The sequence below is a fragment of the Poecilia reticulata genome, linkage group LG23 (assembly GCF_000633615.1).
Source record: "Poecilia reticulata strain Guanapo linkage group LG23, Guppy_female_1.0+MT, whole genome shotgun sequence".
Lineage (NCBI taxonomy): Eukaryota > Metazoa > Chordata > Actinopteri > Cyprinodontiformes > Poeciliidae > Poecilia > Poecilia reticulata.
The window spans coordinates 4,305,261-4,314,688 of NC_024353.1; the positions used below are offsets into that span (position 1 = coordinate 4,305,261).

General features: G+C 40.9%; 1 protein-coding gene across 2 annotated transcripts in view; it reads left to right on the top strand.

Moving 5' to 3' along the window:
- LOC103459241 (sodium- and chloride-dependent GABA transporter 2-like) overlaps positions 1-5,918 on the top strand; it is an 18,680-nt gene extending 12,762 nt beyond the window's left edge. The window contains exons 9-16 of one of the 2 annotated variants that reach the window (XM_008400641.2): positions 1,350-1,453; positions 1,521-1,645; positions 1,828-1,940; positions 2,032-2,169; positions 2,332-2,434; positions 4,025-4,125; positions 4,732-4,878; positions 5,007-5,918. In XM_008400641.2, the coding sequence (XP_008398863.1) occupies positions 1,350-1,453; positions 1,521-1,645; positions 1,828-1,940; positions 2,032-2,169; positions 2,332-2,434; positions 4,025-4,125; positions 4,732-4,878; positions 5,007-5,180 (1,005 nt within the window). In that variant the 3' untranslated portion in view covers positions 5,181-5,918. Of the gene's footprint in view, positions 1-1,349; positions 1,454-1,520; positions 1,646-1,827; positions 1,941-2,031; positions 2,435-4,024; positions 4,126-4,731; positions 4,879-5,006 lie in introns of both variants that reach the window. The other variant, XM_017302798.1, reaches the window with a different exon arrangement.
- The last annotated feature ends 3,510 nt before the right edge of the window (positions 5,919-9,428 follow it).

Here is a 9,428-nt window from a genome sequence, read left to right on the forward strand (position 1 = left end):
CACGCACGCACACACACACACACACACACACACACACACATCCCTTTGTTGGATTCCACTCCGTTTAACGGGATAACTCAACATCTTGTTATCCCATAACGCCCACTTCTTTCTTTTCTTTTTTTCTTTTCCTGTTGCGAGACTTGGTCAGAAGATAGAAAGCGAACCCGGCATCCTCTTCACTTGCAGAAATATGCGGCAACGTAAACATTCTGGAGTAAATAAAATCAGTTTTTGAGAGTTAAGACACATGTTGTGAGGCTTAGCCCAGCATCCCCCTTAAAATGGATAAATGCTGTTATCCACTTTTGGCAAAAAAAAAACAACTTATATTTATTTTGATGTATTTTGATTATAATGACTTAAAGCTAATGGAATCCTTAGAAAATTAGACTGGAAGACTAATTTGTAATCCAGAAAAGTCAGTTGTAGCAGACATGCACGTCTCGTTCAGCACATGGTCATGTAAAGATCTCTTGTATTCACAAATATGGATGTGACACTACATGTACACTCAATAGGAATCAATGATTGAAGAAGGAAGTCCCTGATTACAAAAGAAAACACATATTTTGCACCCAGCTAATGCTGACAAGTCTAATCATGAAAAACGCCTTTAAAAGATGCATGTATGTTTTTTTGGGCTATTGGTCAAACATGAGGGGGAACAAAGCAAGCGCATTAGGAATGTAGGCAAAAGTTCTGTGTAGCTGAGCACATTTACGCAATGCCAGATGTTCACAAAAAAAAAACAGACTGGTCTTCTGAGCCTCACTTCATCATAAAAGCATGTGTTTTTGCTTGAACTGCCTTGGAAATTGTGATTGATTGATTGATTGTGATTGAGTTCTGGCCTGTATCTGGCATGTGCTGATAGTAAGAATGTGTTTCCTGTCACTGTGTCTGTGTGAATCTGTGACAAAGGGAAGCGGAAAGCATTTGGTCTGGGGTTGAGTTCGAACAGAAAGACAGCTGATGCTTTGTGCAGCGGCAAATTCAGGGATCTTTAGTTGCAGATTTAGACCCCCATTTTGGCCCTAAGGCAAGGAAATCGCCAAGCCCATTGTGAATGCTTAAGAAAGGGTCTGCACATCGCTTTGAAAACTCGCCAGTTCTATGGTTTGATGTCCAAGATCTCTGGAGCTGTCAATATTAACCAGATGCTGGCAGAGAAAACAGACAGGCGTGTAAACAAATCCAACACAACACCAGTTCAGTGCTGTGTTGAAATACGTCGACTCTGTGGCTGTAATGTCACAAAAGCTGAAACTGTAAAAACTGTATCACTGCAAATTAACATGTGGCCCCTAAAAGTCTTTCAACTAATTCCCCCTCCCCATCCTCTCCAGGTGTGGTGTGACGCGGGGACGCAGGTCTTCTTTTCCTATGCCGTGTGTCAAGGAGTCCTGACGGCTCTGGGAAGCTACAACAAGTACAACAACAACTGCTACAAGTCAGTGTTGTCGCACCCAAACATCGTTTAACACGTCACTCGACTAACTTTCCGTCTGTGTTCGCAGGGATTGCTTGGTGCTGTGTTGTCTGAATAGCGCGACTAGTATCTTCGCCGGCTTCGCCGTCTTTTCCATAATTGGATTCATGGCTCACGACCTCAATATTCCCATAAGCGACGTTACCGCCAGCGGTGAGCCGACTGCGCCTCTCCCACACCATCTGTTACTCTTCTTCCCCAACACTTTACTGGCAGTGTGTGTCTGGCATAAATTAGGCAATAGTTGAATTCCTTAGCTGTGGCAGTAAGCAATGATCTCCACAAGATGGCACCCTTTTTAAAGAGATTAAAACGTGTGCTGTTCTCCCCTGCAGGTCCTGGTTTGGCCTTCATCGCCTATCCCAGGGCTCTGTCGCTGCTTCCCGGTTCATCCTTCTGGGCCGTGCTCTTCTTCCTGATGATTCTCTTCCTGGGTCTCGACAGTCAGGTATTGCACTCACTGGAGTCAAGCGCTGTAGCTACAGGCCACCCACATCGTCGCCGTTAGTAAGCATGTAAATACAACGTCCACCTCACAGTTTGTGTGTGTGGAGAGCCTGGCCACAGCCATCACTGACCTGTTCCCAAGTCGTCTGAGGAGACCGGGCGCCAGGGAGATCCTGGTCCTGGTCATTGCAGTTACTTGCTTCCTGTTGGGGCTGCCGTTTGTCACAGAGGTGAGCTGGATGCTAAATATCAGCACTGTTTGTCCAGTACGTTTTCTTTTCCCCCTAATTGAGAGGAACGGAGGTGACGTAGGAATGAATGCTAATGGAGGACTATTGAGGTGTTCATTTGTAACATCTCCCCTGTTCTTAATGACTGGACTTCATTTTCAGGGAGGGATAGGTCTGTTCCGTATTGTCGACACCTTTGGTCCAAGCGGAACCAGCCTCCTCCTCATTGCTTGTGCAGAGACCCTTGTTGTTTCCTGGGTTTATGGTAAGTCTCTGGCTGGCAACATTTGCATAATGATTTATTAATTTGCGCAGCGATGGCAGTGAATTACTACGGAAGAGGATTAGGGCCACTGGAAAAAAAAAAAAAACAGTTCTGACTTTAATCTCAGAATTCTGACATTAAAGTCAGAATTCTGAAATTAAAGTCAGAACTGTTTTATTTTTTTTCCAGTGGCCCTAATCCTCTTCCGTAGAATTACAGATGCTCTTTATGCTTCTCCATATTAACTTGTTCAATGGAAAACTTATGTAGCTGCTGATTTAAAATGTGTCCTACATATCAGTCATGGCAAAAAACAAAACAAAACAAACATTTGTCATCTGAGGGCAATGAGATGACTAATTAAAGTTTTTTTTTTTTAGAAGCTTCACAAAAGATTTTGTGTTTGAAGGTTAAAATCGGAGGATTTATTTTAATCACCTCGTTTCTTTGCAAGCTGTGCATGAGATTCTAACAGCCTGAGTTCTTTGAGGTAAAGCCCCCTAGTTTTATTGCACTGCAGTAGATTTAGAGCATAAGTATATAGTATGTTTTAATAGCTTCTCTTCAAAACTAGCTGCCCACCTGCTTGTAGCATGCTTCGTTTTGAAACAGCATTACCGTAGACTGAACTTTTGTGCACTTTTTAGGTTCCACTTCTCGACTATCAGTGTTTTTGCCAGTATAGATCTTTCCAAGCAGACTTTTTCCTTCCTTTCTAACCAAGTCCACCGTCTTTGCCTTGATATTTAACACTTGGCAAGTCCTTAATAACAGCGTGCTAGCTAAATGGATTTAGACTGGTCCTAGTTTCTTCACCTCTCGGTGCTCAGATAATCTATTTATTTAAATGTCTTTCTCTAAGGAATCTAGTGCCATGCATCAGCTGATGTATACCTCTTCTAAAAATCTCATTCTGCAAACCTAGCGAGCGGCGTTTCATTTCCAAAATAACCTCCCTTCACGGAAACTGCAAACTGACGAAATCGATCATCAGATTCTGCAGCGCCTTTCTTCTCTCAGTTTGAGATATTTGGCCACTTGGTTTCCCCCTTTCCAGTCCTACGCTTTTTCTTAGCACGCGCAGAAATATTCTCTCATCTAAATCTAATCGAGAACCCCCCTCGGTTTCCTTCACCGCGGAGATGTAAAGACGTCTCAGGGTTGATTACTGCATCGAGTGGCGACTTTGTGTGCTGTTTGGAGAAAAACAATCTGCGGACGTTGTTCCATTCAGACGATCTCTAATATCAGTTTCCCTCCCGTATCTAATGTCTCTGCTTCTCTCTATGGCAGCTTGAAGCGAGCAGCTCTTATGTCAAATTCCCATTTTCCTCATCCCCTCGCCGTTTGCACGATTTCTCGGGAAGTCGGGTTTTTTTTCCTCATTTTGGGTGGCAATTCGCTGTAAATTGGCAATACGTGGACGTGCATTTTAATGTCCCTATAAATCCGGTCCATAATTACACTTTAGTGTTTGCTGTTTTTTTTTTTTATACATATTTATTCTCAGTACCATGTTTAAAATCAGTACTGTTTGAAGGTTTGAAGGTGGAAAGATATTCCTTTCATCCTCCACTTATCACTTTGTAGGTGCGGATCGTTTCTATGACAACATTGAGGATATGATTGGGTACAGACCATCCCCGGTTCTAAAGTACTGCTGGATGTTTGTGACCCCACTCATATGTGTGGTGAGTTTTCTTTTATGTGTGCATTTCTACTTTTACGTCAGATTGCATTCCTTTTCTACCCTACGATATTTCTGAGCGGATTTTAATTCCCATCTCACGTTTTGCATATCATATTTAACACCACAAAATAGTCATGTAAAACTTAAACATTACCGAGTTTGTTTTAAAGGTACTTTTATTTTGTAACACGGGGTGGATAATTACTAAAAGGATCTGTGAACTAGACTCCATAATTGTCAGTAAAAACTAAAAAATAATTCTAGAGATGCACCACGTAGAATTTTATGGCCAATTTCTGGTATAAAGTTTTGAAATATCGATACTGCTTTTAGTCAATTTTAAATTGTCTTTAGGAACTATAATACAGAAAGATATAAGAACATCATTTGAAATATTTTTTAGCAGAAGTTGTGAGCGAACAGTTGGTTTAAAACAGGTTTTATAATTACTTCTAAAATAAAAAGACAACATGACTCGACTTGATATTTTTTACCCTCGATTTTGGTCATTTAGTTTTAAAATGCATCTCTTCTACATTCCTCTTGCATCTGGCTGTGCTACAGTCCAGATCCTGACTTGACTTGTGTTGTTTTTCTCAAATCCAAGGCTACATTGCTGTACAACTTGGCGACCGACAGCCCACAGAGTGTGTACAGTGAACTGTTTGGATCGTCGGCCTCTACAATAGCTGCTCTACTAATTGCAACTCCACTGATATGCATTCCGGTGTATATTTTCATCGCTCTGCGCAGGGTGAGTAAACGCAAACCCACGTTCGATTAAGGTTACGTTGTGCCAAAAGGGTCCAAAGTTGGATTTCGAAATGTCTCGTGAAACATCTCTACACAACAATTCAATGACGTTTCCCTTCCCACTGTAAGGACCCGAACAACATGACCACGCCGTCTAAAGACCTGCGACAGGTTTCCCCCGATAAGCCGGTTCTGACCTTGTGCAACCTGGTCATCTTTCAAGCACAACGGCGGCCAAACAGAAATCCGGAGGAAAGAAACACGAAGACGGCAGAGGAATTGACATCGTTTGGCATTGATTGATGATAACAAGTCTGTATTTCATAATAAAATATTGCCAATATTTTATTAATGTGCAAACATTTGAGGGAGACTTGTCTGTTATCCAAATGAAATACTCACCATATGTTTATATCCGGTTGGCTTTACTCCTACAAGCCTGCATAAATGAACTAAAAAGTGTTTAATGACATTTATTATATATAATTAAAGGCCATATATAATAATTCTCACATTGTTTCCTAGTCAAGTGTATTCAAACTGACCAGTTATATTAATCTGCAATGGTCTGGTGACCTGTCCAGCATGTATCCCGACCCTCACCCAAATTAAAATTTATGAAACTTTTGATTTTTTTTTCTTTTCTTTTTTTTGTAAAAACCCAAAAAGGTTTTCGGATTATTTTTTTCATCATCTCAACATTCAATTGAGACACTGGTGTGAAGACCACAATATGTGGATTAGACTTGGACTGAGATGTTCTACTTTGATTAGAGAGCACAGTGCCAAATTTACCATTTGGATCCTTTACCCCCCAAAGTTTAGGTAGAACTTCAGAGCAGAACACATTCCATCACAAGACGTATAGCATCATGTGGAGCAGAGTAGTAAAGTGCAAACAGACAGACAGGAGGTACAACGGCCAGAGTGTTAAGTTCCCACTTCGTCCAAAATGAATCACTGGACAACAAACCGAACCAGCAAAGAGTATTGGAACCAGAAGGGGGAAATATACTGTGGAGATGGGATTTGTAAAACAGATTAAAAAACATGAAAGCCAAAACTTAAGAGCTTCCTCAACGAAGTATAAGGTGTTCACATTTATGCAACCATGATATTACTGCACCCATCTATTTTTTTTTTTTTAAAGATTTCCCACCAAGTAGATTTATTCATAATGTTTTGTTAAACTGTGCAGTAAAACGTTGCAAAAAGTTATCAAATTTATCTCTTGTTTTACCTCGTAAAACAGCATCTTAAACAGCGCGTGCAAACTGCTCGGTCGCTCCAATGCTGCCGTTCGTGTTTACACTTAATGCAGATAATTGTAATTAACTTTATAAACTCTATTAAAAGAATCAATAAGTCCAATATCCTGTTGCTGCGTCTCTCTCTCTCTCTGCTTCTGTGCTCATTGATTCCTGACCACGCAGGATAAATAAATAGAACCAGTGGATCTCCTCTGTTCTGCCCGGATAATCCATTCCTTTCACACACGCACTTCTCTATTCTATTGTATGGTTTCACTTTGGCCTAAACGAGGATCCCGGAATTTACTTTAATTATTTTATTTTTAAAAAAACTCTGACTTTTGAAGATGAACCTATTCCAAGGTAATACCGAACGCAGCCATCTGTGTGATCCGAACCGGCGTTCAATTAACAGATAATTCCGCTCGGCTGTCTTCCCCCCTCACTCCCGCATCTCACCACTGTGACACTCGTATGACATCAACTGACTCTCCGCGCTGGGAAAAATTGCAAATTTGCCAATGAATCAGTTGAGCAACTCGAGTTAATGAGAGGATGAAAAACCAACAAGAAGTTCCCGGTGTTAGAACTCAGAGGTTCATCCCCACACAGCAGCAGCAGCGTAGCCAACCGTAGTTCAGTGTGTGATGAAACAAACCCTGTTATTTATTATTAGCATTTCTGACGATAGGTCTTTACATAACCTGGCACCATTTGAGGTGAAACGCTAAGAGTCATTGTAGTGGAAAAGCTCAAACATTTTATCCCATTCCAGCCTTTAGATGGACTGATATTACCAAAATGGGCAATAAATAGATGAGTAAATTGAAAATGAATGAATATATTTAGGAAATAAATACATACGTATTTGTTTTAATTACTTATTTGTCATGGAAACGCCACAGCATGGTGTTGGCTCCATGCTGTGGTGGTGGTGGTGTGTTCAGGGCAGTGTTAGATTTCCAAAACACAAAGTAGTCTCATCTGATCAGAGTACCTTTTTCCATGTGGTTGCCCTGCCAACAAATACTTTCTATTACGCATTGAATCTCTGCAGTTCCCTTTAGAGTCTCATGGCTGCTTCAGTGATTAAGGCCCTTTGAGTTTCAGCTGTGCTAACTCTTTCTATTCTTAGGTTGTGGACTGACTGACTCCTGAATGCAGTTTGCATCATTTCATAATAGATTTAAGAGAAAATGTCCACTTGTCATAGTACAAAATATACAAATTGAATATGTGCACATATCCTTTTCCTTCTACTTCTCGACTATGCGCTGCATTGCATTGCTCTTTTACCTAAACCGCCCTAAGAGTACGTTGAAATTTCTGGCCACTATCGGACAATATGGACCAAAAGAAATGTGAACAACAAAGCACCACGCAGAATGAGAATGAGAATCCTGGGTTACTGTTTGAGCTCCCAGTCTGCCTTATATTTTAAAACAGCTGGTCATGTCACAATGTCCTACAAGCAACATGTATTTCCTGTGGATTTCAGAGTGAATGTAATAAACCAATCGGAACAGCCTCTGAGTTATGGCATTTTCTGGGCCTCTGTCCAAAACGCATCTTAAAACAGGGATTGTAAATCCATTTTATGAGATTATTACAACCTAATGCCAGGTTCCTGCGCGAGCGGACAAGGACGGCGCATCTTTTCAGAGTCATATCGGAAAAGCCCGGATACGAAAAACCACTGCCATGTACTAGTACATCTCAACGAATTAGAATATTACGTATAAACTGAGTTATCCCAGAAGTTGGGAGACACCAGACCCGACAAGGCAGATAATAAAAAAAAAAAGGTAAAGGGTTTGAGACATCTGTAATCGCTGTGGTGTAATGAAAGCAGATCAGGATGGATTAAAGGAGCAGACCAGTGAAACATCACCACAGTTCCTCTCTCCCAATCTTCTGAGAAGCTAGTGGAACTTTACTGGATTCAGATATCACACCAGCTGTAAATGCAAGACAATTCAGTGCAGGACTGTCAGCTCTTTTATCTCATGTACTCTGTCTTGTAGTTTTGCTTTTGTGTCTGTAGCAAAAAAAAAAAGAAAAGAAAAAGCTTTTCTCCGTGTCCTACGGGCATTTTCCCGATTCCTCTGTATCTTTTTATCCATTTTTCCTGCTTATCTACACTGGCACCAGAGCCATGTATCAACTTTCCCAATTTTTTTAAAATTTTTTTTATCTCTTTTCATTTTGCCTCTGAACCAATTTCTATACCTTCCCTCGCTCGCCTTCGCAGAGATTTCTCATTGTTCAATCTTTCCCTCTCCTTACCACAGCCGTTCCCTCTCTGCAGTGGGCCTCGCCCCTCGTTCGTCCTCAACCTGTGGAAAATGCATGCGGCACGTGTCGTCCTGGAAACGCAGGGAATATTAGCCTCCTATCTATGCATGCCAATTGCCTCTGGGGGTTCCTTGCTTTATACCGGCCACCACATCGATTCGGAGGCCACAACGCGTGCTGTGAATTAAAGTACGCTTGCAAAGGAGGCCTCAAAGACGCCATTTTTTTTTTTTTCTCCACCCCACTTTTTTCTTTAAGTGAAGCTGGAGGTACATTTTCACATTCCTGAGCTGATAAAACAGAACAGTGTTGAAACCAGACGTTTACATGAGAGTATATAAATCACACGAATGTTTCAGTGACATTTAATCAGATTCAGTTTTTTCTTGGTTGAGATCACAAAGAGCTGCTTTCATTTGATGCTTGCTACTTTCTTAAAAGTCACAGGTTGACGCCGACAAAGATTCCTAAACCTTTATGAAACTTACGAATGATATAGGGAAACTTGGAAGCAAAAATGATTTTGAGTAGCTTTTTTAATGTTTTGCTAAAGTTTTTTTTTTATTATTTAAAAAAAGAAATCCGTTTCCCCAATACGTAATGTAGAAAATCTAAACTGACATAAAACATAAAAACTTTTTACACGAGGAGGAAAATGCGTACGTCAACATCCCGCTCCAGCCGACCGGCGTAAAATATGTACAACTACCATAAACCTTGGTCAATCCTGCCCAGATTTTGTCATCCTCGGAGCTCAAACCTAATTCAAACTTCCATGAAATTCTGTCCAACATCCATCCTCTGTCGCCCCCATAATTGCTCCCTATTATTCTAGGCAGTTGGCGCTCTGGATGCATAATTAGGCTGCATTGATCGTGGGATGCTGTAAACAAGTTGATGAAGATCCGTTTTGACAAGCCCAGTCCTGCTCAGTTATCATCACTTTGGTCCACATGGATCATAAACCTTGCCAGAGATTATTTTAAAAAATATCTTTTTTTTTTTT